The 17,533-nt window shown below is 38.8% G+C and overlaps 2 protein-coding genes across 2 annotated transcripts; one reads left to right on the top strand and one right to left on the bottom strand.

Moving 5' to 3' along the window:
* The first annotated feature begins 1,152 nt into the window (after positions 1-1,152).
* On the top strand, positions 1,153-4,847 carry dhrs7 (dehydrogenase/reductase (SDR family) member 7). Its single transcript, XM_079439800.1, has 7 exons — positions 1,153-1,613; positions 1,880-2,032; positions 2,248-2,354; positions 3,032-3,271; positions 3,387-3,509; positions 4,214-4,429; positions 4,525-4,847. Exons 1-7 carry the CDS (start codon positions 1,481-1,483, stop codon positions 4,570-4,572), a joined length of 1,020 nt encoding a protein of 339 aa, XP_079295926.1. The 5' UTR covers positions 1,153-1,480; the 3' UTR covers positions 4,573-4,847.
* pcnx4 (pecanex 4) lies at positions 4,726-16,519 on the bottom strand. The gene is made up of 11 exons (XM_079439799.1): positions 16,406-16,519; positions 14,102-14,895; positions 12,987-13,169; positions 12,300-12,820; positions 11,560-11,660; positions 11,338-11,457; positions 10,884-11,244; positions 9,647-9,750; positions 8,406-9,550; positions 8,110-8,296; positions 4,726-5,774 (listed from the first exon to the last, which is right to left on the bottom strand). The coding sequence occupies exons 2-11, from the start codon at positions 14,803-14,805 to the stop codon at positions 5,523-5,525; spliced, it is 3,678 nt and encodes a 1,225-aa protein (XP_079295925.1). The 5' UTR covers positions 14,806-14,895; positions 16,406-16,519; the 3' UTR covers positions 4,726-5,522.
* Positions 16,520-17,533: the final 1,014 nt, after the last annotated feature.

The raw sequence follows: 17,533 nt of genomic DNA, 5'->3' as shown, positions 1-17,533 counted from the left end.
CATCAACATCATCCCTCCATCTATACATCATTCTGTCATCATCGCCATCGCATCCTTCCCTTTTATACACAAATTAAACAAAAAGCCCCTTTTATACACAATTAAATTGATTTCAATATGTTAGGTGGAAAATAGAAATGAGAACAGCTGAACAGGTGTCAAACTATATGGTTCAAGCTGCCTAATGCAATTATTTCTATAATACCCTATGAATAAAATGTCTAACAAACATTTTTTTCATTACAAAACGACATTTGATTTAACAAATGTCTAAGAGCTCCACGAGCTTATTTCTATCTTATTTGATCTGTCTTTCTGTCTGTTTATCTACCTGTTGTATAGCCTATTCAACTCCATCTGAATACAAAACCAGCGGAATATATAATATATGGAATAAAAATATTAAATAATATTAGGGTACTGTAGCCTATAGCTTTGTAATCTTTGAGTGGAGAATTATTGGCTATAGATAGATAGATAGATTGATTCAGTCAGTGTGGAACAACTTGACTGGTCTGAACATCTCTGGTGTGACTTTAAATGCAGACCTTGAGCCAAAAACTCATCACCAAACACCAATGACTTGTATAGACACTACAAGGACAAAAGTGTTGGGACACCCCCTTCTTTAGAGCAGAAAAGGGCACTAGCAAAACTGTGGCAACAAAGATGGAAACATAATTAATGTATTTAAAAATTGTATTTCCATCTCTGTTGAAACAGTTTTGGACGCATCTAAAATGACAATACCCTTATGTACAAGTCATTGGTGTTTGGTGATGGGTTTTTTGCTCAAGGTCTGCATATAAAGTCACACCAGAGGTGTTCAGCTGGGATCAGGACTTGGCTTTCTGCAGACCAGTCAAGTTCTTCCACACTGACTCAATCAATCATTTCTTTTTAAACCGTGCCTTATACACAGAGGCACTGTCATGTTAGAATAGAAAAGGGTCCTGTCCAAACTGTTGCTATAAAATTAGAAGCACACAATTCCCTAGAATATCATTATATGCTTAAACATTCAGATTTGCACTCATAGAAATGACTAAAGTCAAACATGTTCATGTTCAAACATGTGACCCAATACTTTTGGAAATATAGTGTAGATAGACAGACAGACAGACAGACAGACAGACAGACAGACAGACAGACAGACAGATAGATAGATAGATAGATAGATAGATAGATAGATAGATAGATAGATAGATAGATAGATAGATAGATAGATAGATAGATAGATAGATAGATAGATAGATAGATAGATAGATAGATAGAATAAAAAAATAAAAGGTGTAGCAGTGTGTTCCATTAAAACAGAAGATGAACCCGGAAGGCTTTGACTCATGCTGTCCTGCCGGGTGCATGTTGTAACACAGACGGATCTGTCAAGCGCTCAGCTTGCGCAAGATTTACCAGCGCATTCAGCCACTACTCTATAAAATAGCTACTTTTTGCGAAGTTTCTCGGCGTTTATACGGAAATGTTGGATATATGCTGGCTGTGTGTGATTCTCGCTGGGAGCGCAGTTTATTTACTAACGCAGTTTATACGCTTCACTTTCGCAGACGCTGATCTGACTTTATTATGGGCGGCGAGGTTCGGCAACAGCCCAGGTAATATGAATCAGAATCGTTTATAGACATATACACTGAAATATGTTTGCAATCTAAATTCAACCAACACCTGGCTACTTATGCAACAAAGTGTGACACATTCTGCAAGGTTATTTGCACTCTGTCGTATATACTGGAGTTCATACTGCTCTGTTGAGCATTACTTCCATTACTATACACTTTTTGATAATTATTAATTAAATTATAGTGTGATGGTGTAGAATTTTCTTAATTGATTCGTTCATTTATTTATTTTAATTTTATAGAGTCAAAGTTGAGAGGCAAAGTGGTGTGGATTACCGGAGCCTCGAGTGGCATCGGGGAGGAGTTTACCTATCAGCTCGCGGCACTCGGTGCTCGGCTAGTGCTGTCTGCCCGCAGGGAGAATGAGCTGGAGAGGGTAAAGCGCACATGTTTAGGTATGAAAAGTCCTGAGAGGCATGAGTAAACCCATAAAACCCCTCAAGGGTCAGTTAAGTACACTGTAATTCATGTGTCTTCCCTCAGAGCTGCAGAGTTACCCTGAATATGTATACTCAAGTATCTTTGCTGTCAATACTTGACAGTTATGTAATAAAAGCATCCACACCATGACCTTCTGACACAAAATACACTCTTTCTCTCCTTCTGTTAGAGCGCTTCTCTCTAAAGGATGAGGATGTTCTTGTCCTTCCACTTGATTTGTTGGACCGTGGATCACATCAAGAAAAAGCTGCTGCAGCTCTGAAGCACTTTGGTGATGTAAATGCCATCTGGATTTCATGTCCAATCTTCAGATTGTCTCTGTTATTGTTTCTTCTATTTCAGAAACATTGCTGACACCAAAAAGTGTAATTTTCAGATTACTGATTTTGATTGAATTTTCCTAGTATTAACACCTAAGAATTAAAGTATATACTGGTTAAAGGAAGAATTCACCCAAAAATGAACATTAGCTGAAACTGCCATCCGAGATCAGTATCAGTCGGTCTGTATCAGTTAATGTCTTGTAAAGAAAAAAGCTGTATTTTTGTAACTCATTTACATCGTGGATGGGTAAATATTCAGCAAATTTTCATTTTTGGGTGAACTATTCATCATAAATTGCACCAGTAAGCTCAAGATCATACATTACATGACAATAATAAAACATGCAAACTTTAAACATGTGCAGAGACAAGTGTGTATAAAACAGTAAATAATCATCTGAAAAACCTGTAAATGCTAGCTAGCATTACGTAGCATAATATTTCAACATGAATTTCTCTGTTGACATTGGAACAGCTGCAACAGACTAGCAATGCCATTTTGTTTCTTTATACTGTACTTCATCTGAGTGTCAAGTAATTTATAATGATTAGAATGGTCAGATATATTAAGTAGGAATAATCCTTCTAAAATGTCTAATAATTTTTTTTTTTCTTTGTCTGCATTTTCAGATAGATGTGTTGATAAACAACGGAGGCCGGTCACAGCGATCGCTGTGCACAGAGGCTGATGTGGATGTGTACCAGGCACTTATGGAGCTCAACTACCTTGGCACCGTATCTGTCACTAAGCAGGTGCTGCCCCACATGATCCGCCGTGGTAGTGGTATCGTAGCCACCGTCAGCAGCGTTGCAGGCTTTGTTGGGGCGCCCCTGGCTACGGGCTATGCTGCGAGCAAGCATGCGGTGCAGGTAAGAGCAAACTGACAGAATTCCCTGAGAATCTGCCTACACGTATGCAGCATTGTCTGGTAAAAGAAAATAGTCATAAAGGATAAAAAAAGCTCCTGATTTGTTGTTTCTCCAGGGTTTCTTTAACTCTCTGAGGACAGAACTTGCTGAGTATCCAAACATCTCCATCAGTACCATCTGTCCAGGACCTGTAATATCAAGCATTGTTCAAAATGCATTCACAGAGGAGCTTGGCAAGGTATTTGCACCAGTTGTTAGTTTGTTTGTTTTTTGGTAAAGTAAAAGAAAAATTAGATGAACTTAAAGTAAATGTTTTTTTACAGAATTATGTTTAAATGTGAAGTGTGCAGTTTCTGATCTACTAGTGTCACCTAGCGAAATGACAAAAAAGCATTTTCACAAAAAAAAGCCTATTTTCAAAAAAGCTTTTGTCCAAAGCGACTTACAAATAAGAAAAAGTAACTAAAACTAAAAAGTTACAACTCTATAAATACTATATACCCACATATTAAGAAAATAGAGAAATTAAATAAAATTGACACATGCATATAACAACATTTCAATAATAAACATATCAATGAAAAAATTAAATAAAAAGCGATACTACTTGCACTTGTATGACCGAATCTTAATTTCTTTGCCTTTATAACAAGTCAGCTCAACACCCTCCGGTTCAGTCTGCTACACAGTAGCCAGGGTGTACAAATACTCGCTATTGGTTGAGCGGGAAAGAAATTGACAAATAAACCCATGAATGGCATACAGTAGTCAATGAACAGTAAACGGGGCTAAAACCAATATATTTAATAACTAATTCAAACTATTAATGTAAATAATACTTAAATAAAAATTATCTGCACTTAGGCTCATTTATCAATGATCATTATATCAAAATACATTTGCATTTAGCATTTGTTTAACTAAAGAGCACTTTTTTTTTAGCCTGTGGCCACAGCTGGTGATCAGACACATAAGATGTCTACAGAGCGCTGTGTTCACCTCACCCTGGTCGGTCTGGCCAACCGTGTGAAAGAGATGTGGATCGCCGAGCAGCCCTTTCTACTCTTCTGCTATTTGTGGCAGTACACTCCCACTCTGGCCTGGTACTTGACTAACGTTCTGGGTAAAAAACGTGTGCAGAACTTCAAAGCTGGCCTGGTGAGTAGTGGGACCTTGGTGTAAACGGATACCTGAACTGGTATATTTATGCTACAATAGCAGTAATATCTTTTCTGAATCATCTTCTTTTCTAGGATGCAGACTCCGCATATTTCAGCACGCCTAAGGTCAAGACAACTTGAAAATCTCATTTCAGGAAACATTGATTTGTGAATTCCTTACAGAAGGACCCAGGATAGTCACACAGAGATTTCACTGTCATTAAATATGAAAACACCTTATATTTTGCCTGCTGTATTAGCAGCAAGACAAATGGTACATTCTTTAAAAAAATGCAAGGGCAGTTGATTTGTTTTCTTTGTGTTTTCTGTATTAAAATGTTGTGCATCATTATAAATAGGATTTAATATTCTAACATTGTTTGTGTGAACAAAAAAGACAGTAAAGAATTTATACAAAATATTTGTATTTCTTCTATACATACAGTTACACAACCGTATAAAGACTGAGCTCAAATAGGACTAACAAAGGTGCCATAACCAATTTACCTTCATATTTATAACACTAGGTGGTCACATGAACAAAACAAAATATTATTCATAACCACTGAAAATAGTAACCAAGGCACATCCTTGAGATCTGACAAACAGGTTCTTTAAAAGGGCAATCGTTTTCCTGTTTCTCCTTTTTAGGGCTCTTGACGGATGCTTAACAAGAGAGTGGAAAAATATAAAAATAAAATGAAATAAAAATGTGAAATGGTAGCAGTGTGAGGTGAGATTCAGTCAAGGACACCCAAGGGTTCATTGAGAAAATAGAGCACACTTTCCAGAGAACAAATTTAAACTTGCCTCTGTGTCTCAATGAATTTACTGTATTATTGTGTGGAGAGGTTTTTGCACATTTTACTATCTGCTGACATTCATAAATTCATGCATTTCATTCAAAAGTCAAATGTCACTTCAACAGTAGCAATTTTAAATGCTTCATACATTCAAGAAAATATTTTACCATACCCTGAATGAAGAAGAAATTAAATGCAAAAACTTCTGACTGTGAAATTCATGTGCTGGTAGCATCTGTGTCTGTCATGATCTCTGAAGGGGTGTGGGTAAACAAATGAAGGTGATTATCATAAGCAGCGTAAATGGATGGGCGGGGAGGAATAGATGGGGTATCCCAGAGGTGGATCAGCTGCTTGAACAGTTAGGTTCCTCAGCATCACAGGATGTGCCTGAATGCTGTAGCGCTCCTCGTCGTCATTAGTGGCATATAGTAGCTCCCATGACAGGTTGGCCCACTGGCCCCTCACACCCTCCTTATTCAAAACCCCCACCTGGACTAGATTCTCCTGCAGGGACAACACACGGCTTGTATAGGTCCCCTATGAAAAACAGAGAAAATATTACACAATTGTAAATTATAATTTTTTGTTAAATTAAATTTATAAACTCAAGGGAAATAAGAATGCATGAAGAAGTGTAGGGGTTAAAACAATATTTAAATTCCTGTCAATAAAGACAAGCTGATGATATTGTATATTTACTGGCCAATATTAAAATTCTATACATTATATACAGTGCCCTCCAAAAGTATTGGAACAGTGAAGACAAAATTGCTCTGTTGGCTGTGGAGTCAAGACATTTACAAATATAATTAAAAGATGAATATGAGACAAAACTACAGAATGTCACATTTTATTATTGGGTGATTCAACACAGATGTTTTACCAGCTAAGAAGTTCAGCACTTTTAGAGTTTCATCCCTCTATCTGATATGAGCATAAGTATTGGAACAGTTGCCTCACAGGTCTTTCTAAGTGATCAGCTGTGTCCTGTTGCATTGATTCTTCAGATTTTAAAAGCAGGGAATGTGTCGTATCAGTTATATCCATTACTTCTGCATTCTGAATCCTGCAATCGATGATGACGCACACAAACCAGGATGAAGATGAGGGAGCTGACTTTGAGAGAAAAGCAAGCAATTTGGATGTTAAAAGAAAAGAGGAAGTCAGTTAGTGCTCTAGCAAAAACAAAGGGCATGGAGAAATCAAGTTTGGAAACCACCAGCAACCAACAACGACCTGATCGGCTGAGAAAACAACAGTAGTTGATGACAGACAAATCATAAAAGCTGTGAAAATTAACCCTAAAAGATGTGTCTGTAAAATCACCAACAACTTCCAGAAAGCTGGGGTGATGCTCTGACAATCTACTGTCTTCAGGAGACTTTGACACAGAATTACAGATGCTACACAGCAAGATGCAAACCTCTGACCAGCACCAAAAATAGAAAGGCAAGATTAGAGTTTGCAAAAAAGCACAAAGGTGAGCCAGAAGAGTTTTGGGACTGTGTTTATGGACCGATGAGACAAAGATGAACCTTTATCTAAGTGATGGGAAAGCAAAAATGTGGAGAAAAAAAGGGAACTACAAATGATCCCAAGCATACAACCTCATCTGTAAAGCATGGTGGAGGTGGTGTCATGGCATGGACATGTACTGCTGCCTCTGGAACAGGCCCTCTCAACTTTACTGATGACTTAATGTATGATGACAGTAGCAGAATGAATTTGGAAGGGTACAAAACCATCTTGCCTACCAATATTCAAGAAAATGCCACCAGATTAATTGGGAAGTGCTTCATATTGCATCAGGACAATGACCCAAAACTCTCTGCCAGTTCAGTCGAGGAATTTATAAGGGCAAAGAAATGGAAAGTGTTAGATTGCCCAAGTCAATCTCCAGATTTAAATCTGATTGAACATGAATTTCACCAGCTGGAGAGGAGAGTAAAGACAGAAACTCCCCAAAACAAGCAACAATTGGAATTGGCTGCATTAAAGGCTGGGAAAAGTATTTCAAAGGATGAGACCAAGAGTCTGGTGATGTCTATGGGTCACAGACTCACTGCTGTGATTGTGTGCAAGGGATCTGCAACTAAATAGTAGCTTTTAATCTTTTATATCTGCCTTATGTTCAACTTTCCCAATACATATGCTCACATCAATGAGTGGGATGAACTCTAAAAGTGCTGTTCTTTTTATTTGGTAAAACATGTATGTGTTGAAACGGCTAATAATAAAATGTGACATTCTGTAGTTTTATCTCATATTCATCTTTTAATCATATTTGCAAATGTCTTGACTCCACAGCTAACTGAGCAATTTTGTCTTTACTGTTCCAATACCTTTGGAGGGGACTGTATGAATTAAAAATAATAATAATAATTTGTCAAATGCTTATAAAAACAGATATTAATTTGAAGATTTCCTGAAAAATTCAATTTAACTGTGTTATTAAATTATAATTCTATTAATAGAATTACAATTTAATTATAATTGAGCATTTGATTATGGCAAAAATAATTGAATAAAATGGGGGGGAAGCAGCATGTACAAATAATATTCAATATCGAGTGATACCAATAAAAAAAAACTCTCTATGTCTCTATGTAGTTAAATTGGAATTCCAACACAACGTTAAAGAATCACAAGCCAATTTATGTGGAGCATGATTTTGGACCAATGAGATGTCATTGTGGGCAGGGCCTATTCTGCAGAAATAGAGCATCAAAATGTCCTTACATACATTATATTCATGGCTAATTATGGCAAAAGCTCATGTATACTCAGAATGTTTTTTTTTTTATTGCTTCATGACTAGATATGAGATAGTGTTTGGTAGCAATGTTTACATTCCAGTAAATGTGGTGTTTACCATGGTGAGATCGTGTCCGAGAGAGAATAGGAAGGGCTTCTCTTGTGCAACACTCTCTTGCCAACTGCGGTCTGTTACCAGGCCAATGAACCAGTTGTCATGGTAATCCTGTAAAGTTGTGTAGAGCTCATTCAGACTCTCTACTGGACCAAGAGATGCCTGGTCTACCAAGAGTTTTACACTGTACCTGCACACACAGAATAAAACAACACCTGTCACATATTAAACATTTTAAAGTGACAAAATCTAGGCCATTTTTGATGGAAAACGTGTGCAGAATCTTGCTTGTCTGTTACCTGAAAGCTCTGAGTGTGAGCTGATGCAGCTCTTTATTGGCTCGGAGCCACTCGAGTCCCTCGTTCCAGGGGCCATTCCCACAATACAGCCTGAACAGCAGATTGGGGCTGAACACCTGAGCATCTGCCCCCAGTGCCACACAGCACGATAGCACCACCTGGGTATAAAGCTCCCGCAGGGCACGGTCCTCCTGCAAACCCAGCGTCACCTGCTCAACATCTCCCTTCCCAAAACTCTCCACCACAAGCTGGGACAAACAAAAGCAGAACCAAGCCTCTGGGAAGCAAGGTCGCAGAACCTGGAGTTTGGAGGAAGCCAACTGGGTGGTCCGCCACTCTGCAGGCAGAGAGAAGAGCTCTGAGTGAGGGCTTGTGAAGTGGAGAGGCTGGGAGTTGCTCGGGACAGTAGTTGAAGTGAGTGGAGGTATGTTATCTTTTCCTTTATCTACAATGGGCAGGCCGAGCCCCAAACCTAGTCCCAGAGGTCTAAGTGTGGGAAGAGAAGACAGAGCCATGCTCTCGTACAGGCTGTGGATTTCTACAGAGCCTGGAAGAGACACTCCCAACCCTAACTCGACCTGCCCTTGATCTGTCCGTACATTCCTTCTCATCGGCTGCTCTACGGGGACTGGACCGAACAGATCATCCTCGTCGGACCAATCTGCAAAAAATGAGAGGCTGGAGCTGTCCTGCCCCAAGTGAGAGGATGAGGAGGACTCAGGGCGAACTTGAGAGTCCATGGCAACTTTAATCACAGCCGGACCTGGCTCCGAGGGCACGGCAAGCTGAGAGCTTTGCGACTTGCGTCCAGAGGTCTGTAGTGAATGACCTTTTGTTCGCTGAGCACTACATGTCAATTCCTGTACACAGTAACGCAATAAAATCCAGACAAGTGTTTTAAGGAAGTCAGAATTGAGCTGACGCAGGTGGTCAGGGGAGTCAATGATTCCTGTTAGAACGTTCTGGGCGTCAGAGTAAACCCTGACGGGCAACACAGAGCAGGGTGTTAGAACGTTACCCCAGTGAGGATTCAATAGTCGGAAACACTGGCCAGGCCGCTCTACATGATCAAACGCTCCTTCAAAAACCTCATCCACACGCCGAGCCTCCACTGTGTGGCAGGATGTCTCCTGTAGTTCCAAACCCTGTGGTGAAACATGACAGGTAATGAGAAATAACACACACAGGAGAATCATAAAACTGGTGTTCTGTAGATAGAGCAAAGGCAAGCAAGCAAATACCTTAATGTTAACAGTGCAATAGCCGTAGCCCCTTTCTAGAACAGAGATCCAAAGAAGACGACCCTGGAAGCGGCCAAGGTAATGAGACCCTGGAGTACAGGAACCTGCAACCAGGTTTAAAAAAAAAAAAAAAAATTCAAAAACTTTATAGAAACTTCAGTTTGAAGTGTCGCATGAATATTAGATAAAATTGTACAAATTCATAGCTATTTTTTACAAATTATTATTTAAAGCTGCAGTCCGCAACTTTTTTGTGTTCAAAATGCACAAAATTAATATAATAAGCGAGTACATCATGAATCGATTTTCCAAACTGTGTTTTTGGCTTATCCTGAATCACTACGGTACACCTATAATAAGATTTTATATTCAGACTATTTCAGACTGGTTCTGGTGGAACCACTGCGGAGTGGCCCAGTACCTGCATGATTCGTCATAGACATAAACAGAGAGAAGTAGCTCCGGCTACAATGTTCTTCCGCAAGATGCACGTAGTTCTGTTTATTGACCGCTAGAGCACCAAAAGTTACGGACTGCAACTTTAATCATATTACTTAACCTGTACATTACAGCAATAAATCCACTTTCTATAATTCCTATACAATGACTTTTATGTCATTTATGTCTTTATCTTAATTTGGCAGCTTTTCTTAGCAAATATTTACATTTACATTACTATTTAAGTAATCTTCTATGTTCAGTAATATTGTGACAATTTAAATGACTGATTTCTACATTGTAATATACTTTAAAATGCAAAATTAGTTTTGTGATGGCACAGCTGGATTTCCAGCAGCCATTACTCCAGCTCCAGTCAGTGTCGCATGATCCTTCAGAAGTCATTCTTATATACTGATTTGGTGCTCAAATAACATTTCTTATTAGCAATGTTAAAAACAGTTGTGCTGCTTGATGTTTTTGTGGAAACCATGATACATTTTTTAGGATTATTTGATGAAGAGAAAACTTAAAATAACTTTTTGGGGGTAGTAATGTAAACTGTCACTTTGGGCCAATTTAATGCACTTTTATCCAAAGTGACTTGGATTATACATTTGATCAGTTAATCTGTTCCCATGACATTTTAATACCCCATGACTTAAGAAACAAACCCATGACTTTGGCTTTGCTAGCACTATGCTCTACTGTTTAAGCTAGAGGAACATTCTAAAAATATGATTTTGAGCTGAGACTGTGATAGAGATCAGCAATATGTTTCTCAGTTGGTCTCACTCACCAAATGCACCATTAGCAAATGCAGGTCTGATAGCAGATGCAAGTCTTTTGCAGAGCTGCTGGTAATATACAGAATCTGGGCAAGGGCAGGCGGTGCCTGGGGTGCCCGGCCATGAGCGCAGCGGCCTAGGGAATCCCACCAGGAATACAGGTAGTGTGAAGAGAGGAAGAAGAGGGGCAGATAGAAGGGCAGAGAGAGCCACAACACCTAGCAGAACTGGGAACAGAGCAGCATTGAGCGCTAGCAGAGTTCCTGCCGACTGACGACGCTGTTTACTCTCCGTCCAGGACGAGATCAACACCGTAAGAGCAAAACTCAGCTTACATACAAACTGAGATACACGATTCACAACTAGAGAGACCTGTCAGAAAAGGGGATGGATAAGAGAAGTGTTATTACACAAACATCCCTGCAATATTATTACAGTAAATGCATTAAATTAGGTTTGGCTCACCAGTATCAGCTGCACTGTAGTGCCCAACTCATTCCAGCGTGCGACTCTGTGCCCCCCTGCAAGTCTGATGATCACCACCAACACCATCTGCAGTAAAGCAGCCTCAGAGCTCTGCCACACCTGCCGTACAAAGGCCAAAGAGCCAAAGGGGGTATTTTAGTGAAAGGGTGCTGTTTATGTCCTGATAATGCTTCAAGATGGTGTAACAATAGACTTTCGTACCATCCTGACTGCCCGTGTGAAGCCAATGGCGAGAGAGGCTGTGTGCACCTTCTCTAGAGATTCATCCACAGACAAATACGCAATCATCGCCAGTGGACTCACTGTGAAGTCAAATACGAAAATTCACATTAAATGCACACATAACAGAAATATGCATTGGCAGAGATGCACAAATATAAAAGTTTTCATCAGTACTGATAAACCAATTAAATATATTTATATACAAATTAATTTTATACATACTAATTTTATCATCATGAATTCTATACTTTTGTCAAAATAAATAAAAAATAAAGCAATAAAAAATAAAATCCATCATTTGAATTGCTACAAAATTTAACACTCGCAACATTACAATGTACCGTATGTTATTCATTTTGAGACTTGCTAAAGAATTGCTAAACAGTGGTTTTAAACTATTAAATAATATTTTATTTGTAATTATTATAAAGCATTTTTTAAGATTACATTTCAGTGAATGTGAAATGATAAAAAAAGATGACACTTACATTTTTAGGTGCATGCACAATCAAAAATTTATTGTAAAATTTCCAATACTGACAAGTAGCGATACATTTAAAATACTGTGATCATCAAACAAATAACCAATGTAGCATTGATATATCATGCATCCATATGTGTTATCAATGCCAAGTCAACATCTCCCTGCAACAGACTATACAGATAAACAAAGACAAAGGATTGTTTGTTTGGTTGGTACAGTGCAAACATCTCCTCACCAAGGTTCAATAGGATCCTCCGGATGATCCCTGCGACACGCAGACCTCGGGTCTTCTGCCTGAAAGCCTGGGCAGTCGTGACCCGTTTGGGGTACAGTGGGTTGAGCATGGCACCTCCCAGCACACACGCCCCCTGGAGCTCTCTCAGTAGACGAGTGAGAAGAAACAGAGCTATAAGGATCCAGCCGACCACCTCCTGTGGGCTTGGGAGTACAATAGAAGACTCCCAGTGCTCTATAGAATTCACACCCAACGTCAGATTCCCTGAGTCGATGAGGTAAAGCTGATGAAGGAGTCCAGCCTCAGTCAAAGCTCCTATTATGAACATCAGGGAAAGAGGAAGCCCCCACCAGCCCAAACCCAAGGTCGGAGATGTGCCCTTCAGCAGCACCAGCAACTGGGTCAGGTCCTGGCTGAGGAGGTAACCCATTGCAACAGTGAACAGAACCACACCCAATGAAGAGGGAATGAAGAAGGTGCAGATGGCAACACACACAGATGACAGAAACATCACCAAGAGCCTGAAAAAAAGAAAAGCATAAGATCATAGTTAAAGGGGTCGCACACTTGACTTTTATACAACAGAAGTTTGATTAAAGGGAGCAAGCCTTCACCAGAAAAGACTGCAATGTAGACCAAACTTAGTTAGTCTGGTTTTATGAGACCAGATTCAGATTTATTGCTCACCTGATGTTGGTGGACATGGCTGACCCACCCAGGCCATGCACTAAGGTCTGTTCCATGGCCCAGAGCAGAAGAGCGTCCAGCGGCGAGAGCATTCCCAAAGCCCAAAGCAGCGGCAGAAAAACAAACAACACGTGAAGCACCTGAGCTGCTACTTGCAATTCTACCACACCAGAACCTGAAAACCTGAGAGGAGAGAGAGACACTGAGCTCCAGGAGAAGAGAATGTCAGGCTCAGCAATGACTCTTGACATTCATACTCATACAATCCTCAAAAGTTTAGGTTATATAACAGCAGTCTCAAAGAAAACACTCAAATAAATCTCACTTATTTAGCAGACGCTTTCATCCAAAGCGACTTACTGAGGAACATCACAAGCAATTTCTCTAAGAGCCATTAATATTAGCAGTACACAATGCCAGGTTTCAAGTATAAGCTCAAAACACTCAGCATATGGATCACTGACAAGATGCTCAATTTTTTTTGTCTGGAATCTATTAATTTATTCAAAGAAACAATAAAAATATAATTCATACATACAATGAATTAAATATACATCTATGTCTGAGCATGTTTTGAATTTTAGGATAAATATTGATTTTTAATATTTTCTGGGAGGTATAAAGATCATCATGAAAGGAAAACCTTATGAAAGAACAAATCTTGAAAAAAAAGTCTTCTGTAGTTTAGGAAATTATTTCTCTGGAAAATATAGGTCTGATATACACTATCATTCAAAAGCTTGGGTTCAGTAAGATTTTTTAAAATACATTAATACTTTATTCAATATTTAATATTCATTAAGGAAGCAATATATTGATTACAAGTGACATTAAAGACATGCATAATGTTACAAATATATCAATATGAAAAATATATTTCAATTAAATGTATATATATTTGAAAATATGGCATTACTTTTTACTTGATGTATACAACGGCTGCTATTTTTAAATGTTATTAAATGTAACTATCTTATATATCAATATATTTCTAAGACGCGTTTTAAACGCGTTTTATTTTTTAAAAGTTGTTTCCCTTTCATTATCATGGACAGACTTCTTTGTCATTGACCTATACGTTGTCAGGGAGTAGTGGTGAATTGTGGGATTTGTACCTTAGAGCCAGGTCCACGGTAATGAAGGCGAGTATGTAGAACGGTCTGGTGAGCGGTGTGATCTCGTAGGTGTCCTGCGGCTGAAACGTGGCTGTTTCTGTAGCCGTGTTGATGATGAGCGAATATTCCCCAATACAGACAGTCACCCAGCTCAGGGCAAACAAAGGCATGACAGCTCCCAGTCCTGCACCCGTGTGCCCATACAGGCTGCTCAGTCTGTCCGGCAGCAGGTACCATGTGGACAACCCACATAGTGCTCCAGCAAGAAAGGTGTGCAAAACTACATTACCCATAAACTTCTTCCCAGGCACCACAAAATGTACCGTCTCAGGAGCCACACAGTGAGTAAACTCCACCTCCTCCTCATCTGCAAGGATGTTATTGGCAGCAGGCAGCCTTTGCACCACTCCGGTCCTGTGTCCCATACACCGTGCCAGTCCCTGAAGGGTGGCACCGACACCCAGCATGAGCACACCAGAAACAACGCCTGCAAAGGCTTCATCCAGCACCCTCAGCTGGTACAGGAGGGTCCCGATGCCTCCCAACAGCCACGGTGTCAGAAATAACACCAGCTGGTGCACATAGACATACGGCGGTGCGCAGTAGCCGAGTTTCAGCCTCGGCCCCCCCAAGACAGTCTGCGGGAAACGCTTCCAGAAGAACTCCTGCTTGTAATCATTGAGCAGGGGCACATCAGGCCCCATGATGATGAACGCAGCACGGGAGGGACAGACTCAGTCATCTCCTCCCAGCTGCTCCGGAACACACACACATGCCCAGCTGACAGTGATTCACTGCAACACACAAACAAAACAATATAACAATATACACTACTATATCATATGGCATAGATGGAGCAGCGGTGCACTGCATGTCTTTAACATTTAATGACTAGAATAATGCAATATCTTCATTTGGGACGTTTTTTATATGCTAATAATTCAATTAATTAATAAGTATATCATGTAATTAATCAATTTAAACTGAAATAATTGAAAATGCTAACAGAAGTGTATACATACACAATACTAAATGTTATATTTATTTACTATATTTCTTAATTATATTTACATTAATTATAGCTATTGTTATAATATATACAATATGTATATTTAAGAAATATATAAATGTAATTCTGATGGGAGGACAGTGTTACTTGTCAAGCAATTGTTTTAAAGCTAGACTAGTGGAAAGAATATAACTTCCAAAACAAGTGTTTATTTTATTACACGTTATCTATTTTGTCTGTATATTTTAATTACAACAATATCTAACAAATATCTTTAAACAGCATTTTCTCAAAATATTATTTTCTCATACACCGAGCCTGAAATCTCCACTTACTTAAACCAAACTTTCCAGTTTTATTCCTATCTATATTCTGTAACATTATATAAAAAATTTTAAAAAGATGGTGACATTTGTTTCTGGCTGCTGACAGTATTTTCTGATTTACGGAGTGAAAAAAGAAAAAGAAAAAGAGATATCCAAAATCTGTAAAAACCTTTAGGATAACTATAATATTCCAACAACATGAAACAAGAATTTTGAATCTGGGTTCAAGATATCGGTTCTGGAAATGTATGAAAGTTTGTGTATATTTAAATAGAGAATGAATAATTTGCATACGAAATACACTATTTCAGTAAAATAAACATTTTCAGATAGATATTAGTTACCAAGTTACAATTATTTTATTTTATTATTTTTTTAACCATGTTAACGTGGTAATAAATAAATAACTAACCACAGGTTATAACCTCAGAGCATCTGTGTATTCTTACATTAGATTCCCAGTTTACGTACCTGTTTGTTGATGTTACCCGAGCAAAATAAGCAGAGATGATTACAGCCAAAACAAACACACAGGGAGTAAATCAGCATCAAACCCGTGACTTCAAGGGTTTATCCTGTGAATTACGTGCTCTTATCCTTTAATTTGTGACTATAACCCTCAGATTTATGTTTTTAATGCAGTCTTGTTGATTTGTATGCTGTGATCTGTTCTATGGTTCGCATGCTAACACTGCAGCTATGACAACAAGAGACAAACATGAACGTAACAACCGGTTTACAGACCATTACAATAACCAAACACACAGCTCTTATATCATATGACATTACAATATCGTCTTGGTTTCTTCCAAACACAACAGATAAAGGACAGAGGCGAGCAAGCGGCTATAAACTGGTTAGCGCGGCTAGCGTTAGCTGCTCCTGTTTGGGCGTAAAGTCGGTTTATTTTTCCACATGGCAAAAAAAAATGAAATCGAAACAGCCTTTTCTGTTTTTAACATCACATACCTTTAAATGAGAACGGCTGGAGAGGTGTTAGAAGGGCGACTAGAGGGTTTGTGTGGGGACAAAACGAGCCCGTTATCCATCATCGCTTCTGCTGATGTTGCAGTTGGGGAACACGGCCTGAAGGGCGGCGCTACACGACACGTACAGACAGATTTATTTTCCCTCAGAATTAGCCATGAAAATATAAAATCACAAAACTGAAAGTAACTCAAAGCAGTGAAAGTAATGAAATGAACACTATTCTCACTTAAATGTGAAGATTATGATAAAAGAAAGGTAACTAATATGATTTCCAGCTTTTATCTATTGATTATTTTATCTAGTATAGGCTAATTAGACATGGGGAAATGACAATGTACATGCATAAATCAAATCAAAAAGACGTTATGCAATCAGACAGTGATTTTTTTTTTTTTTTTTTTTTTAAAGTGAGCTAAAATTAATTGAATTATAATGAACTATTGGCACACATCTGACACACATCCCTGCACGAGACCAACAGTAAAAGACACATCAACAGATAAAAAAGGAACGTTCATGCTGCAAGATGCTCAGATGTATCTCTGTATTCCTTTGAACAGTGCTTGGACAACACACTCACTGTGCTCTGTGTTATTTCCACAGCAGGTCCACCATTAAATTCAACAGCATTCACTCTGGCTTTCCTTTCTCATTTTCTCCACATTTTAATATATCTTCTTTTATTCTGTTAGATTTGGTTCTCTCTCTGTGTCTTTCTCCTTTTGCAACCCCCCACCATTATAGTCCACAGGAAAACAGGAAGAGAATTACCTTGAGCTGTGATAACAGGTTTTTACTGAACACATTATGTGTGTGATTGCCTTTGAATTTCTCCAGACATTGCATTTTCAGCTGTGTTGCTAAACTGCACTCATAATACAGCTCACTGAAAATAAACACATCAGACTAAAACCTCTGCTCTCTTTTCAGTGTCACAGTCTGACACAAATCACACTTTGTCATAGCTGTAACGAGAACTATTCCACCCCAGAGTGGGCTTTTATTTCTTAGAGAAAAGCAGATAGCAAAATTCTGAACCGTGTGAGATGTGTTTGTCATAAAAAGAAAAACAGACACAGAAGTGCAAAGCTGGCAATAGTTGATAGT

The sequence above is a fragment of the Barbus barbus genome, assembly GCF_936440315.1.
Source record: "Barbus barbus genome assembly, chromosome: 18".
Classification (NCBI taxonomy): domain Eukaryota; kingdom Metazoa; phylum Chordata; class Actinopteri; order Cypriniformes; family Cyprinidae; genus Barbus; species Barbus barbus.
The sequence above is the reverse complement of the archived record's forward strand: the minus strand, read 5'-3'. Positions and strand labels throughout refer to the sequence as shown.